The sequence below is a fragment of the Alligator sinensis genome, unplaced genomic scaffold (assembly GCF_000455745.1).
Source record: "Alligator sinensis unplaced genomic scaffold, ASM45574v1 scaffold543_1, whole genome shotgun sequence".
Taxonomy (NCBI): domain Eukaryota; kingdom Metazoa; phylum Chordata; order Crocodylia; family Alligatoridae; genus Alligator; species Alligator sinensis.
The window spans coordinates 345,819-363,774 of record NW_005842055.1 but is presented as its reverse complement, the minus strand read 5'-3'; the positions used below and the strand labels follow the sequence as shown (position 1 = coordinate 363,774).

The window sequence follows — 17,956 nt, the reverse complement described above, 5'->3', positions numbered from 1 at the left end:
TGTCAGGTGGAGGTCCTGTACACAGGTTAGAAACCTGCGTGAGCGGTGGGACTTTGCTGTCTGTGACTCCCAGCAGATGTCCGGGTAGTTTAGGTCCCCCATGACTACCGCCTCTTTAGCTTTTATGGTCTCCGAGAGTTGCCTCAGGAGCCCCGAATCTCTTTCTTCCCCTTGATGTGGGGGTCTTTAGCAGACCCCTACCACCAAATCCCTTTCTCCTTGCCCCCCATGTAGCCTAACCCACAATCCTTCTACCTCCTCATCCTTGGATTCTGTCTTGATGAGGGTTGACGTATATTGCTCACTGACATAGAGCGCAACCCTAACATCTATGAAACTCTATGAAACTCTATGAGATGCATCTGGATGCATGACAAGGTACGGTTGGCCTTCCTGACCACGTCCTCACATTGGTGGCCCATTATTGATGTCATTTTGGCATCAATATCCCTTCTAGTCAGTGCAGAGGCAGAAAAGGATCTTGGAGTCATTATTGATGCCAAAATGACATCAATAATGACTCCAAGATCCTTTTCTGCCTCTGCACTGACTAGAAGGGAGTTCCCCAGCTTGTAGGTATACTGCTGGTTCTTCCCCCCCAGTGCAGTACCTTGCACTTGTCAGTGTTGAAACCCATTCTGTTCTCATCCTCCGACCCCTATAACCTATCTAGGTCTGATTGCAGCCTATTTCTCCCCTCTAGTGTGCCCACTTCCCCCCACATCTTAGTGTTGTCTGCAAATTTGAACAGGGTGCTTTTTACCCCCTCATCCAAGTCACTGATGAAGATGTTGAATAGTGCAGGTCCGAGGACCGCGCCCTATGGAGCCCCATCCCCCACCCCCCTCCAGGTCAAATAAGACCCGTCCACCACCACTCTCTGGGTGCGGCCCTCTAGACAGTTAGCGACCCAACTGACTGTGTAGGTGTCAATGCCACCATTCCCTAGTTTTTTGGGGTTTTTTAATGAGAATGGGGTGAGAGACAGTGTTGAAGGCCTTCCTAAAGTCCAGAAAGACTATGTCCACTGCTACACCTGCGTCTAAGGATTTTGTGACCTGGTCATAGAAGGCCAGCAGGTTGGTCTGACAGGGCCCCTCTACACATGCAGGTAAAGGCACCATAGGCTCTAATGTATAATCCACACAACCATGCCTCCTGCCTCAAGTTCCTGTAGCAGGGAGCTCCTTAGCTGATAGTTCCCTAAGCCATAGGGGTGCCCCATGCATCCCCACAGCTGGGAGGTAATAGCTGCTGTGATCTTCCAGCTGCAGGGGTGCATCATAGATTCTATGGCTGGGAGACTGCAGCTGCTGCAACATCGCAGCTGGCAGGGCTTACCATACATGCCCACAGCTGGGAGACCACAGGTGGTAGGATGCCCACACAGCTAGGAAATTGCAGCAGCTGTGGTCTCCCAGCCATAGAGGCAGAGGTTACATGTGCAAATTAAAGATGAATAGAAACTAACTATAAAGTAATTACACATTTACCAGCAATAATTTTATGGCTATGTAGACCCTTTTAAGACACCATAGTTAATTTGCACATGTAGGGAATCTAGATTAATTGTATAATTAGCTAAGTGATTGCATAATAGATGTAACATAGTCAACATATGTCACTATAGTGATAAAAATCACTCAGTTTAAGCACCTAGACAATTTAGGAGTCGTGCTGTGAGGCATATGACCTCTTTAGTCCCACAAAGTAATATCTGGTTATTTCCATATAACCTAAGTTTGCATTTCATAACTCCTTACCAAATATCCTCTGTAGTACAATCTGCCAGTCACTTCAAGTGCAGTGTTTCAAAAAAAATACCCTGACAGACACCAGATGCTTTTCTGCCACCAGCATTAAACTGTATTCAATCCAATTTCTATTAGGGCTGTGTGAAATTTTGATGACTGTTTCATTTCTAAGCTGCGTTGATGCGTTTCAAGCTCGAAACAGTAAAATCAAAATGAAACAAAAGGCTCTGAAACAACTTTGAAACGAAATGAGGACACTTGAAATGTTTTGAAAAGTTTTACGTTTTGAAGCAGCCTGGTGGCAGGAGGCAGGGGAGAGCCAGGGTTGTGCTCCTAGCAGCTCCACCAGTCCCACTGAGCTCTGCCTATCAGTGGAAGGCAGGGGAGAGCCAGTTGCAGAGCCACTCTGAGTGCAGTCCTGGCTCCAAGTGCAGCCCTGGCCAGTGGCTCTCCCCCACCTCCCGCTGCTGGGCTGAGCTCCATGGGGCTGGCAAAGCAATCAGAGTACAGCCCTGGCTCTCCCCCCACCTTCCACCACTCAGTTACACTCTGACCAGCTCCACCAGCCCCACAGAGCTCAGCCTGGTGATGGGAGGTAGGGGAGAACAAGGGCTGCACTTTGCCTCTGGGATGAGCTCTGTGGGGCTGGTGGAGCTGGTCAGGGCACAGCCCTGGCTCTCCTGCACCTCCTGCCACCAGGCTGCACTCTGAGCAGCTCTGCCAGCCCCACAGAGCTCAGCCCAGCAGTGGGAGGTAGGGAAGAGCCAGGGCTGTGCTCCACCGCCTGCCAACAAGCTGACCTCCATGGGGCTGGCAGAGCCAATCGGAGTGCAGCCCTGGCTCTCCCCTGCCTCCCACAAGGATTCATTCTGGGCTGCACTCCAACCAGCTCTGCCAGCCCCACGGAGCTGAGCCTGGCAGCAGGAGGTGGGGGGAGCCACTGGGCAGGGCTGCACTCTGAGCAGCTCCACCACTGGCTGTCCCACTACCAGGCTGATCTTCATGGGCCTGGTGGAGCTGCTTGGAGTCCAGCCTGGTGGTGGGAGGTAAGGAGAGCCAGGGCTGTGCTCTGAGTGGCTCTGCCAGGCCCATGAAGATCAGCCTGGTAGTGGGACAGCCAGTGGTGGAGCTGCTCGGAGTGCAGCCCTGACCAGTGGCTCCCCCCACCACCTGCTGCCAGACTCAGCTCCCTGCCCTTCCAGTGCTTCCAGACTCCTCCCAGGGGTGCAGGCCCCCAGATCTGCATGCAGGATGACAGGAGGCTGCTGCTGCCAGCAAGTGACACAAGTTTTGATTGTCAGCAACTTAAGGTGCAGTTTCCCAGAAATGCCTGGACCTATCTCCTTGAACCACTGAAGGCTTCATATAAGAAAAGAAATTATAACATTATAGGCATGTTCATGATTCCCCATTATAGACTATAGGCAAAACATCAAAACACATCAAATCAGTGAAAGTTTCAATGAAATGAAACAGAACAGTGTTTTGAAATGAAACAAAACAATGAAATTAAACACTGTCCCTTCAGAACAGAAAAACAGAAGTCAAAATGAAATGGTTCTTTTTTGTACAGTCGTAATTTCTATCATACTGTATCATTCATTTATTCAGCTTGAAGCACATGTGATTTGACACTCCAACTGTTTTGACATTTTTCAGCTTTAAAAAAAAAATAATTTGAACAAACTCAAAGCTGAAATTAACATTTATATGCAATTCACATTTTTCCTAAAATTTCTAGGTGGATATTGCTTCAACTTTACTGGTCAGTGTTACAGACCATGATTTTGTTGTCGTATCTCTTGTTTTAATGGGTTTGTTTTGTAATAATGTTGCATGCGTCATTTTCCCTGATCAGCTTGTATGGGGATGGTGGGACCAGAGGACAGTTAAGAGACAGAAGCCAGAACTGCCTGGGTTACACATCCATCCATAACGAATTGAAAAATTATGTTGATTCTTTGGATGGACTCGATAACATCCTTTGAAAGTGACATCTGGGAAGGGTCAAAGGAAGAGATGGTTAAGCATCACAATGGATGCAGCAGCATGAATAGAAGGGGGTGTCATTCTGAACGTGGCAGAATCTGAAGAGAGGGAGCAGCATTCTATTGGTGCTTGGTATGATGTGGTCTAGAAGGGAAGAATAGATCTACTCTGAGGTACTAAGAGCTTTGGAGACAAGAGACAGAACAGCTGCATTAACCCTTGGGTGACTCAGGGTCTGCATACTAGGAATGCTTAACCCTTTGAGGAAGGCAGGGTCTTCTTGCTTTTTGACCTTTGCTCCCACTAAATGCATTTATTGATGAAGAGCTATCTGCTTGTTGCTTGAGACTTTGGGGTGTACTCTTTCTCCCTTTGAATTGCTCAAGTCTCTCTTTTGGAAGTTAGTTTCTTTTTCTTGAAGCAAGGCCAAGGATAGCTTGGGAGGATCAGGGACTTAAAAGCTAGAGTCCCAGAGTTGGAAGGAACCAGGGTTCTACTCCACTCTAGAAACCATGCTATGCTATCTTCAGGGGGTACTCAGAGAAACCAGACAAATCCAGTAGGTCCTAAACAAATACATACCTGGGGGAATTTGTGACACACATTAAAACAGATTTTTTTATAAAAGCACAACTAAAACAAAAGCACACAAAATCACACATCACTTTTCAACTAAAACATGACATACTAATTTTAAACTGGTAGAATTTTTTTTTTAAGTAAGAATCAAATGAAAATAAACATTTATAATGAAGTATCCATTACAACTTTAAACTGTAGTACTCATAATAATATGATCATTATAACACTGATTCATGCCAGAGAAAATTATGATAATGACTTAGTCTAGTCTGACTCACTGAATCAGAACGATCAAGGGAATTCTTTGGTTTCCCTAGCTGAAAAAAATACCTGCTAAAATCTGATTTTCAGACTTGCAATCTGTGAAGTGAGAAAGACTGATTTGCTCATCAGTAATGACTGAAATTTGATTTGAACTATGGCCACAAAAGTCGGAATGAAAAGAACATTTAAGGGGCAAAAGGCCTGTCTGAATTTAAGAGAAAAAAATTCTATAACTTAAATAAAAGTACAGAATAAAAATACAGAAAAATAAAAGACAAGTTATACATTTAATCATGCATTTCTTGCAGCTGACAATTTTCTTTTTTTGCGGGGGGGTGGGGTGGATGTTTTGTACCATCAATGTAGCTGCAGTAATCTGCCAATTCTAACAGGTATTTGCAACAAGCAGATGTCCCAGGGCTGATCTCAATCTAGGCCCACCCACTTGTTTCTGGGCTAGCCACCCACCTTTCTCACCTGCCATGCCTTGATATTTTGGTTATTAGATGTTAATCAGGCAGGAGGCTGCCCTTTACCTGCCCTGATGACAAGGGCCTCTGTACATGCTCCGATCTACCCTTGACATGCCCCATGCCTCACAGATGTTTCTTATCCTAACACCTGGCCTCATCATCATTATGGCCTAACACCAGGCCTCATCATAATATCTACATGTATTCAACTCCCAGCCCCATCCCTGGGCCTACTAACCCCATCCTGCAGCCCCAGGCCCTGTCCTCTGGCTCCAGGCCTCATCCCCAGGTCACAAGACTTTCCCAGCTCCAAGCCTCATCCTCAGGCTCCAAGCCCCATCCCTGGGCTACAGGCCTGCCATGTCTTCACACTCCTTACCTGGGCATCCCCCACTCTCTATATCTGTGGGCCACAGGCCCCCTCACTGGGCTGAAGCCCCTCACAATAGGACTAGGGCTCCAAGCCCCATCCCCCTTGGACCATAACACATGGCTCCATAATGCACCCAGGCTCTTCTATGAGACTGGCTGCTGCCACAGGTCTCTCCACTGACCTGGGCCCTGCTTCAATGCTCATAGTGAGTCTGGGCTCCTCAGTCCACATCTCAACCACTAGGGATGTGGGAGCTGGGGTTTTCAGGCACGCCTACCCACCTTTCACTAGGGAGGTAACTGGCCTGGCATTTCTGGGGAGCTACCCAGACATAGGTTATAGATTCATAGATGTTAGGGTCGGAAGGGACCTCAATAGATCATCGAGTCCGACCCCCTGCATAAGCAGTAAAGAGTGCTGGGTCTAGATGACCCCAGCTAGATACTCATCTAACCTCCTCTTGAAGACCCCCAGGGTAGGGGAGAGCACCACCTCTCTTGGGAGCCCATTCCAGACCTTGGCCACTCGAACTGTGAAGAAGTTCTTCCTAATGTTCAATCTAAATCTGCTCTCTGCTAGCTTGTGGCCATTATTTCTTGTAAACCCTGGGGGCGCCTTGGTGAATAAATCCTTACCAATTCCCTTCTGTGCCCCCGTGATGAACTTATAGGCAGCTTGTAACCCCCGGGGGCGCCTTGGTGAATAAATACTCACCAATTCCCTTCTGTGCCCCCGTGATGAACTTATAGGCAGGTTGTTCCACCAGGCCACCCTTCCCCAGCAGGGTGTAGAGTCAGGTCATGCCCAGGATCAAGGGGCCTCCTCCTTCCTCAAAGCCCCAACCTTTACCTCTGAAATGTTGCCTCCTCAGCTGGTAGCAGCAGACTGCTGCCTTGCAGTTCAGAAACCCAGTCCTTATATACTCCAGGTGGGCCCTGTTCCCCAGGCAACTCTGCTTGATTACCACCACAGGTAGCTGTGGGCTGCCTGATTGCTGCTCAGGCCCCTGATAGTAACAGAGCACAGAGTGCTCTGTTACAATATTAAAGAGAAGGGATATTCCATATCTATAATTCACTGTTAAGAACAATACTGGATGGAGACTATATTTTAAAGCTTGATAAATAAAGGTTCAACTGTAAAAGTCCTACTAAGGAAAATAAGAAATCGTATAAGGAAACTCCATGTAGCAAGATGAATTAATTTATGGAATTTCAGAAATATGAAGAACTTAAAAATAAAGTTTTTCAGTGATTTTTTTTTTAAACCAGCTTTTATTAAAAAAAATACTGCACTTATTCTGGTCCCAGCTATCACCCCTTCGCACAGGTTCAACAGTGCAAAAAGGGGTTTAAAACTTACTCAACAAATATATGTTTTACCCAATAGTTTTAAATTGCAGTTATCATTCAGCAACTCTCCCACCTCCTCCAGCCAAAACTACTACCATATCAGCAATAACTATTGATGGTACAAAACATTTAGCCAATTTCTCCTTACTACTAAAACATCTCTAAATTCCTCTTTATGACAAGGGGCTATAAGAAAAAAAACCTGCAACAGCTGTTGGTTCCTTCCTCACAAGCAGAATTCTCAGCTTCTGTTTCATAAGATTTTACAACCAGTTTTGTAACAAAAAACAAAAAATATTCTAGAGATAGGTCCAGGCATTTCTGGGAAACTGCATAGTCACAAGCATCACCAGGCTTTTTTTAAAGAGCTGTTCTATGATATAGCCATAATGCTTTAAGTAAACGGAGATGAGGTACACCCAACAAGAACATTCTTAATTGTCATCAGCCTTGAAAAACATGCTGATACTAAGCTTTAGATTTTGGTCTTTCTTGGAAATAGTACAAAGAATATATAGGGCCCAATGTTCCCTAAATCAATAATATTATAATAGTGTAACTACAAACAAAAAAAAAAAATCCTAGTGCAATTTTAAGTGTTGGCAAAGGAAATAAAATCACATTTTTTTTCAGAAGTGAGAATTTTTTGGGTGGTATCTTTTCCTAGACCAAGTATATAGCTGGAAGAGTTACTGGACAAACCTTCAGGCATCAAGTACCCTTCCTTAGGTCACTTGATGCTTGAAATCTTGTCCAATAGCTTTCCCAACAATACATTTGGTCCAATAAAAGATATCACTAAAATGCCTTGCCTCTTGTACTTTTTCTGGACCATCATGGCTGTCACAATATTCCAACATTACTTTTTCAGAAAAGTTCAAGCACCAAAAAAGAGCAGCACTCTCCCAGACTACATGATGAATACATTAAGAGGAATTATTCCATAATAAACAGTTGAATTGAATGGTCAGAATAAGTAGTTTGGTTCACAACTAAGAAACGGTTTTAAATGTTCATTTCCATTCCCACCAGAACTCCATGCAATGTTTGATTGGGGTTTTTTTTTTTTAATCAAATTAAAACTGTGACAGTTCTTCAGAATGTATATTATTTGTTTTCTATGGATACAAATATTTGTAAATTAGAAGGAGGTAATAAAGTTATGCATTATTAACTAAACATTCACCGCAAAGAGGATTCGTTGCTGTGAGTAATGGAAGAGAAGGGGGATTATTAATAATCATACAACTTTGTTACCATTAATAGTGTGAAAATAAAAGACAGATGGTAAGAAAGGGAAAGGAATTTGTGTTTAGAAATAGCCATATTTGACTTCAATACATGTTTAGTATAAAGAGAGTTCACCTACTGGATCATTAGGATTGTACTGGATGACATATTCTATCTGGCCATTAGGACCATCATCTATGTCAGTGGCACCATTGTTCCCAGAGAATCCTGTAAAGATGGTGGTTCCGACTGGTGTTAACTGCAACAACAGGAACAAGCATATTTCAAAAACACTTAGAAATTACAGAAAAATGTAGCACTGATATGATAAATTTAAATTGGTAACAGCACTAGTGCATAGATAAATCCACTATGCCCTCTCTCAATATCAAGAACCTAAAAAAGCAAGGTAAAAGGCAATTTTATGCAACTAATATTTACAGACTCTGGTCTAGTTCATATTATTTGTCCCTTTTAAGGAGAGACGTCAATACTCAATTTTAATCATCCAAGCTGTAATTTGTCAAAACTATATTGCCTTTGGTGAAATGCTCATGTTAAATGACTTAAAGGTTTGGAAATGATAACGTTAGTAAGTATAAAGAAGGTATAAAGAGAAAAATCAAAGAACACGTTTCCTTTTCAGGTTGAGGTACATTGATAAATTTGTTCAGAGGAACATTTAATATATATTTATTCAACAGTGCCTCCATGAAATTGTGAAGAGTAAAATATAATGCAAGATAAAGGCAATATATACACACTTAAAATCTTAATATTTCCAGATTTACCAGAATACATGTATAAAAGTAATACTCAGGCTAGTCAGATACTCAGAAATCCAACAGAGTTCTTGTTAGAATAGTACAAAATGAAAGAAAGTGCATCTCTATCTGGCTTTGGGCAACAGAATGCTGCTAAAATTTTGTTTTGATAATATGGGCTGTCCTAAACCTAGTGGAGATAAGCATTAAGCCTGTCCCCCAGGAATCAATACCAAAGCTCACATCAGTTTCAGTATGGGAAGGATTTTATCCTTCATATTCAGAGACTTTAAAACAGTCATTATGAAAGCAGAAAAATAAAGGACAGCCCCCTCCCCCACACCATTTGTGTTATATAAAATTATTAAAAGTAAGTAGTAAAAAAACAGTTTAAGAAATCAGCCGCCATAAAAGGAGGAGTTGTTGACCTCTTTTTTTGATTTAGTAAACAAGGGGCACATCTACACATGTACTTTATTGCTCAGCAGACGAATTTGCTGCACAGTAAAATGCCACCGACTATACATGCACGGCAATTAGGCCAGTGTAGATTAATTTACTGTACTGTCAGATAGCCCCATCAGACAAAAGTAAAATCTGATGGTGAAGTAAATTAATGGGCCTAAATGTACATGTAGATGGTGATGTGTAGATTAATTTACTCCACATCAAATTGCACTACAATTTATTTAGATGCGTTAATTGCAGGTGTAGACGTGCCCAGGTTGTACTTGGGTGGGTATCAAATGGGATCATGAGAACAAAGACTGTCTATCCAGCTGTGCCAAAACTGGTAATAAGGCCAATTTGCTCAGCCCTCCACATTATGCACACTTACTGTATGCATTAGCATATGCACACAGATGTAATTACACTGTTTCCATTTTAGAACACAGCCTCCTCCACAGTGCAGTATGCTTGAAAATGCCACAGCTAGGGATAGTTATCTTACCAGATAAACTTCACCACAATCTGCCATTCAGAATACAAAGCAACAGCATAACCTCTGCTCTTGCCCGTTAACTGTAATAGTAGCTGTTCTCACATTATACCAATGGATTTAACAACTTGATTTTCATATTAATGGAACTCAAAAGTCACACTTCTGTTTTTTGTTTAAGATTCCTATTTAGCTGTTACGTGACATGCAGCATAACATGCAACAGAACATCAGCTTCCTTGCTTTTCAGGCCTTCTATCCCTGTGTAGAGAGAGCAGAAAAGTTTTGCCCCACTGAATGTATACACAGTTAAATATTTTTTAAAATCCCTTAAAATTCTTATAATTGTGGAGTATGATGCCCCTGAATTGCTATATTCCATAGTAACTAAGAACTACCAGCTTTCATTGTGCTTTCATGTTTCTGTAGCTCATAGGCTGAGTGGTCCTTTCTGATTTTTAAAATTGTTTTTGCTCTTATTACTTAGGGAGGTAGTAGTTGACTTAGATTTCTCTAACCAATGTTTAAGAGCCAGGAACACTGAAGCTCTGGAATAAAATCCATTTGTTTGCAGAGTCTTGTTCAAGATGAACACTGTATACGGATCATTTTTCTTAATACCAAACTGCATTATCTATACTTAACACCACAACAACTATAAATATTTTTGCTACAAACTTGATTTGCTTGTCATTGGCATAGGCAATAAAAATACTATATGTTTTATAGATATTGTGAGTAAAGGGAGTTAACTTTCCTCACGTCCTATTAATTGCTTTCATAAGTCAGTCTCCATGGAGATAATTGCCTTATGATCTGTACACAAGACTCATTGCCTTAAATCTTTGGTGCAGCAGCAGCCATAAAAGAATTTAGAAAAACAATTATCTCAGAAAGCTGAATTGTGGCTGAAATAGTATGAAATCAGAGCTAAATACCATAAACCAAAGTTAGATATGTTACTGTTTAACTATTAAGGACAGCATTTTTCAGATTTATTTTCTTTAGGAGGAGTATTAAAAAAATAAAACAAATAAAAAATCTACTTCAAAAGCTGTGTGGTAAAATATAAATCTTTTAAGAATGCAATAGTTTTAACCACCGAAGCCAATTCTCATTTAATCTTATTATTGGAATGGGATTTGCATCAATACTTGCTGATTTGAGAAAGTTTACATGATGAAAGATACTTTCCCAACCACACTATGTCAGAATGGTAAAAACTAGAGATCTGTGAAAAAATACAGAAAAATGGGTCTGAAATGCATGGCGATGTGTATCCCAATTCAAACAAGCATGTAGAGACTTAAACACACTATATAATTGAGGGACTGCTAGTATAGAACTGAGTTAGGCCAACTATGATGGAGTAAGTAATTTCCTGGTTTCTATAAGGAAGATATCGTGTCAAATGAAATGGATCAGTTGGACTGGGAACAGCTGGTCTTGGCACAGCTGACCTGCTTCATTGGGCAAAACAGATGTCAGCTGTTGTCCCACAGGATCAGGCTCCTGCAAATTCCTGGAGTGACTGGGGCTGCAAGACAACACCCGTGGGGAACCCCTGAAGGGTTCCCTGCTAGAACAAGACTACCCAGGGAATCCCCAGGTGCTTTTCTGCAAATGTGAGAACCTGGGCAGTACTCCTGAAATTCACAGGCCAACCCTGAATGCCCCAAGGACTCTCAGGAACAGGTCCTGAAGCCCCAAGAGTGTCTATCCATGGACAAATTCATGCCACATGCTGTGGCCACAAGTTTTGGGCATTTCTGACAAGGCATGCATTTGCTTGGCCTTTGTTCTTGCCATATAATTTTTTATGGCTGCACAAAAGTGATGTCTGTTTCCAGCTTATGATAGCCACTTGCTCAGGATTTGGAATTGATTTAAAGAGCTGTACCTTTTTAGAAAAGGGGAGGAAAAAGATTACTTGCTGGGAAACAAAATACAGCTTTTCGTAGGCATCCTTTTTCTACTATCTGGTAGAACTATTGTGTTAAATCAGGGGAAAAAGCACAGATAAATAAATCAAAATTTACAAATAAAATCACATAAGAGAGAGGGAAGACTCAGAGTCAGATTAAATAAAATGTTTAGGCTCTATATCCATGTCCATCACTAGATTGCACTAGAATCTCTGCTTTATTTTTTTAAGTATTATTTTTGGCTAGAGACAGACATTCAAAAAGCCTGAGCCTGAATTAATTCAATCTTTGCAGGTTAGTCTAACCTGCCTAAATTGAACAGGTTTGCAACTTCACAGACATCCTTTCTGGGCTGAAGAAATGCTGACACATGCCTGCAGTGGCTCAGGTTAGAAGCCAGAGGGGGGCAGTGCTAGAGCAGCCCTCCTTTCCTTCCACAGTGCTGAGCTGAGGGGGGGCATGGTCAGACCCCGGCAGGACACACTGATTGGGGAGAGTGTAAACTCCCACCCTTCCTGCACTGTCCCAGGCTTTTCCCCACTTGCTGCTCAAGGGGGGGGGGGGGGGGGAGTGTTACCAGACCCCATCCCCAAGCTAGTACTCTAAGGCAAGGCAGGGTGGGGAGGGGGTGAAGTGCATATATCTGTTGATGATACTGAGCTTTTCAATCTCCCTCTCCCTCATTCTTCATAGTGTCTGCAAGCCTGACAGGCAAGGGAGCCAGCTGGAGGCTGATAACACAGTGTTTATCAGTCCATTAACAAAACAAAAATACTCTATCATTAATTCAAGCTCTTGTTAAACAGATTTTTTTCCAAGGAAAGAATGGAGGGACATTACTAGCTGATTAGCTCCACAAAACCCTAAGCGGACACTGTTCTGTCTTCTTGTCCCAGGTGTCTGCAAGCCTGACAGGCAAGGGAGCCAGCTGGAGGCTGATAACACAGTGTTTATCAGTCCATTAACAAAACAAAAATACTCTATCATTAATTCAAGCTCTTGTTAAACAGATTTTTTTCCAAGGAAAGAATGGAGGGACATTACTAGCTGATTAGCTCCACAAAACCCTAAGCGGACACTGTTCTGTCTTCTTGTCCCAGTGAAGCACACACACACACACGCACACACACCTCTCAGCATTAGCTAGCATACCACATGCCTTGGGTCTGTGGGGCTGGGCTCCATGCTGTTGAAGTGGGAGGGAAGGGGGGAATCCCCCCTTCTCCCCCCTGCTGTGCCTGCAGTCTCCATTGGAGCTCTGGCTAGGAAGCAGAGGGCCAGGGCCAGCCCTGTTCTCTGGAGCAGAGAGTACAGCCCAGGGCTGCAAAACATCTGGGATGCTGGGGAACTCTGGTTTAACTTAAACCAGGAAGGGGTCTGGAACACATTTTGCATAAACCAGTTTGACCCAAATCAGTTGTCAGATACTACATTCAACCAGGTTCATCTTTAACCAGTGTCAGCCATTTTGAAACTGGTTTATGTGCACTAAACATCTGTTCTGTTACAGGTTTAACCCAACTTCTGATCACTTAAGCTGTTTTTTTTTCATGTAATGTCTGTCCCTAGCCTTAGTCTTCAGTGGGCTTACTCATGGCCAGATTTAGGCATCTTTCAGTCCCTAAAGATTAAAATAATTGCCTAGATGGATTTTCTAAAGTGCCTTGATACAGCTTCCATTGACATTTAGAGACATCTTATTTCCTCCATTTTATGCCAAGTAATTATAAATTCAGTTGTAAAGCTGCTAATATATCCATCAAAACAAAGACAGTTTTGGTGTTACTGTCTTCTTGCAACACAAATGGTCTTAATCTATATCCATCTAATAAATTCATGTGCTGTTTTTATTCAGATGTATAAAAGACATTTAATTTCATTAAGGGCACATGATAAAAGTAATTTTGAAATTCTAACTCAATAAAAACAACTGATTAAACATAAATTTCCTGCAAATTTGAAGTTCTGGAACTCGATCCCAATTAAAAACAAACAAACAGCTTTCCACTTCAGGTTAAATTTCAAACGGTGTACCAAGAAATCTGTCTTTTTTTCTACCAGGCCACATTTAAAAAACCCCCCAAACAAACAGAACAAAAACAACAACAAATGTTAGTAACAGAGTGCTCTCCGTTAAGATCTTTACAATTACTATTTATACTTGGTTACCATTCCCCATAATCTATGTTATTTCTTATGTCAAATGTAGGAATGATATAGCTCATTAACCAGAGAAAGTAAATTTTCAATATCTGTATAGTTATCACAATGGGTTCTTTATTTCTTCCAGTTATTAGTTTGATTAAATAAAAATCCATGTAAGACTAAGGTAGAAGAGAATACATTTACTGACTAAAATAATGGGTTTCATCCATTCAAACTATATTGCTAAGAGATAGTCAAAGGGGCATGGTTGTAAAAATGAGAAATGTATAAAAGGAATCTAAATTCTAGAAAAAATATTCAGTGATATAAAATAACACAATTGTAATTGCATATTCTAAAAAATAAAGGTCTAAAGCTGCAGTTTGACTTCATTCATTGTATTTAAAATAACAATATAGATGGGTTATATTAGTCTCCATGAATTTAGCATATGAACTCTAATAGCCTGCTAGTCTTAGGTCATACACAGGCAATACATTTGCAAGATTTAACATGCCCCTGTAGCAGTATGAAAAGTGATCATACAGCCATTCAAGCTGTTGGCAGCACTATAATGATCCTGAAAGTACTATGAAATAGAATAATTTATCCATGTCACAACCCTTTGTATAATACTGGTACAGTTACACATAGTGCTACAGGGGTCTCTAGGACCCCTAGCATTCCACAATACTCCCTTCCCCTTTCCCCACTCCTTGTAGCTTGCTTGCTGACAGTGGGCCAGTGGAGCTCTGCTGAGACCCTGGTGGCCCCATGGCTACAGCTCTGCTGGCCATGGGTCTTGCACCCCTGCCTGGACTAACTCCCTGATTGGTGGAGCCCAGGCAGCTAGGAACTTTGCATAGCTCTGACCCTGTCCCTGGTACTACAAGGCTAATCAGCAGCACTGGACAGCTGAGAGCTCTGTCAACTGATCATTGACCGCCTGACTACTTCCTTTACAGCTTTGTGATATTGTGTATTGAGTATTGTGAACAATTATCTCGACACCATAAAAACCATGGCTAAACAGAGCACTTTTTAAAATCAACTTTGAAGACCAGATTCAATTACCACCACAACAGAAGCCAGATCTGAGCATGAAAGAGGAGCCCTTCATATTCAAATACCACCATGTGGGAAGTGTAAAAATTATTATATTAACTTTTACCTCACAACTCTGCCTTACCAAAATAACCTAATGTAACATATTTTACACATGCAATTGATAAGAAATGTTTATTGCATCTCTCATTTAAGGAGAAATCACAGTGAGCAACTGATTCTTAAATTAGACACTTCCATCTACAAGATGAAATATTTTAAGTTTGGTTTAGATTCATGTAAAAAACAAAATCCAGGGAAATATGGTCATTTTATTGAGAAGATATTTTATATCACAGACTATGAAATACAGAAATCATTACAGGGAGTGGCATTTCATTAAAAGCAGTAAAACAGCCATTTCATAACAACAAGAGAAAACTGAAAGTGAGGGAAAGTAAGGGAAAGTGCGAGTCCTTTACTAAATGTGGGGGGCAACCTTAAGACAGATGATGAGAAAAAGCCTGAAGTATTTGATACCTTTTCTTACTTCAGTCTTCACATGCAGTGTGGTTCCCAGAGTTACTGTATCTGGCATCACAGTTTGGGAAGGAAGTGAGAAGCCAACAGTGGTGAAAGAAAAGTATAGGACTATTTAGAAAAACTGGACGTGTACAGGTCCATGGGATTGGTCCACAGCAATGCAACTGAGGATGCTGAGGGAAGTGGTTGATGTGACTGCAAAGCTGCTGGCCATATACTATGAACTTATAATATTGGAGAAACTGGGCTGGGGTGGGATGGAGGAGAGGAGGGACAGAATCTGTCCTGAAATGTACATGTAGTGAAGTTACTATTTAACAAACAGAAATGGATTTTGTGTAACAAATGGCAATGTTACAGAAAGTATTTCATGCTTTACTAAATTTTATAATAAGCAGTTTAGTATAAGTTTAGTATCGGTGCAGAGATCACAAAATTGATACGTTTCTACAGATACATAGGTTGCTTTTATGACATCTTTTGTCATACAGAATTGTTTTCATGGCAATTTCTTTTTGCCAGTGCATGGTAAAATAGTTTGTGAAATTATTGACCTTTTCTCAGAGTCAAATATACTAGTCAAACTAGTTCTAGAAACTGAAAACCACCCTCTCTACTTTTCACTTTGAGGGTTTGGCAGGATGGATGAAACAAAGGAAACTTAATTTAGCATATAAGATCTGACTATATATATAAATCCTTTTTTCAGATTTGACAGACAAATTAATACTTTGGAAATGAATGTAGTCTCCAATAGCGAACACACTTTGTTGTTTATAGCAGAAGATTATTCATACCTTTTCATGTACATATTTTGTTCATAAGGTCTATAAAAATCTCTGCATATTTCTTCTCTTGTTCACATCTCTACTCTGAGATCATTCTTCTCCGTTATTTACCCCCATTTATCTCCTGTTTTCCTGTTATATTTTCTGTTTACATCCTTCTCCCACATTATTTTTGAGAGATTGAGCAAGTGCTCTGCTTGATTTGGAGCAAGAACTTGAATATCGGTCTACTATAAAAATTGGTCCCTCTTTCTTACTCTTTCCTTTTGGAAACATTCCATTTGACATAAGTAATATAAAATGTATTGGACCACAGTGACTGTACATTATACTGTACTGCATAGCCCTGTAATTAGGGCACATGGGACACATCTACTTTGCATTCCTGTCCCTGCTGGGGATGCTTGCTTGTACCTACCTGCACCCACTTGTATGCACCAAGACAGGGTCTTGAGAATGGCTGTGGTGGACTGTACCTGGGTTTGGTATGTGAGAACTCAAAAGCAGGCATCCCTAGAATTCCAGGAAAACTGTGTAGATAAACTCAATGACTTTGTCCTCCGCTCTTTTCATTTTGATCAGAAATTCCATTCTGAACCCAAGAAACCTTGTCAATGATATTTTTTGTAGAAAGACAAATATGTTTTTGAGGAAAATATATTTTAAATTAATTGACTTTCATTATGTCATAATGGGATGTGCTATCAATACATTGTTATTATTGGAAAGCATCATCAAAATATGTCAATATTATGTACAGAGGAATCTAGGAAGTTTGGCACCCTGGACACAGGGAAGGGAGGATGCAGAGTGACAGCAGAGTGTGCTGTGCACTGAAGAGTCTTATGTCTCCATATACAGGCCACTGCTGCTGTGGTACTTGCCCCTGGACATATGCCACTAATGCCACAGTATGGACTCCTGTAGAGCTTCCTTTCTGGTGCCCCCTCTAAATTAGCACTGAGGACTGCTGCCCCACTTTCCCATCCCTAGTTATGCTGCTGGTTATAGATTACTTGGATGTTAAAAAGAAGGTGTGATGGGAACTGAAGCATCAGTGATCAGAGCTCCCAGTTATGGGGGGAGAAGGGGCAGGGGGAAGAGGGAGGGGATCTTGTGTTCCCATGGCTGGGAGCTCCATCAGCTGATTGGGGCTTCCAGCCAGGGCTGTTTACTGTACTCCCACAGCTGGGACCCTCAATCATTTATCCAGAGTTCTTAGCCTCCAGAGCACATAGGAGTGTGCTCCAGAGTCTGGAAGCAGTGGTAACATGTTCAATTAAACATGTGACAGGAAACGGTGACTAAGTTTCTACATATTTTGTGCAATAACTTTGTCACTTAATGGTGTAATAAAACCAGGAATAACTGAATGAACATTTGGCCAGGTCACTAAAGACATGAATATTGAATTAACCACATATTGAATGTAACATGTGTCAAGGGCCTTAAAAACATGAATGGATGTAAAGCAGCTGAGTACAATTTTATGATAATGTTACCACCTAAAAATTCCAACTGTCACCTGAAAGTGCCATGAATTTGGATCCTATGTATTTGCAGGACTGAATGGCTTCATGACACATCTGCCAAGGAATGAAGGTTGTTTCCTGATTCATTCAAATAGCGAATTCAATCACCCCTTCATTGCAAAAGCTTATGTAGGGAGAACTCAAGTTATATCTTTGCTACAAAGAGAGTTTGTTGTTACAATGACACTGCTAACTACAGATGACCATTTCAATGAAAAATCCTGGAAGACACAAAGCATATGAAGTTGTTACCTCAAT

General features: G+C 41.4%; 1 protein-coding gene across 1 annotated transcript in view; it reads right to left on the bottom strand.

The window, feature by feature from the left end:
• The window catches only part of PCDH15 (protocadherin related 15), a 922,022-nt gene that overhangs the window by 575,917 nt on the left and 328,149 nt on the right, over positions 1-17,956 (bottom strand). The window contains exon 7 of the mRNA XM_025203355.1: positions 8,157-8,276. Coding sequence (XP_025059140.1) covers positions 8,157-8,276 — 120 coding nt within the window. The remainder of the gene's footprint in view (positions 1-8,156; positions 8,277-17,956) is intronic.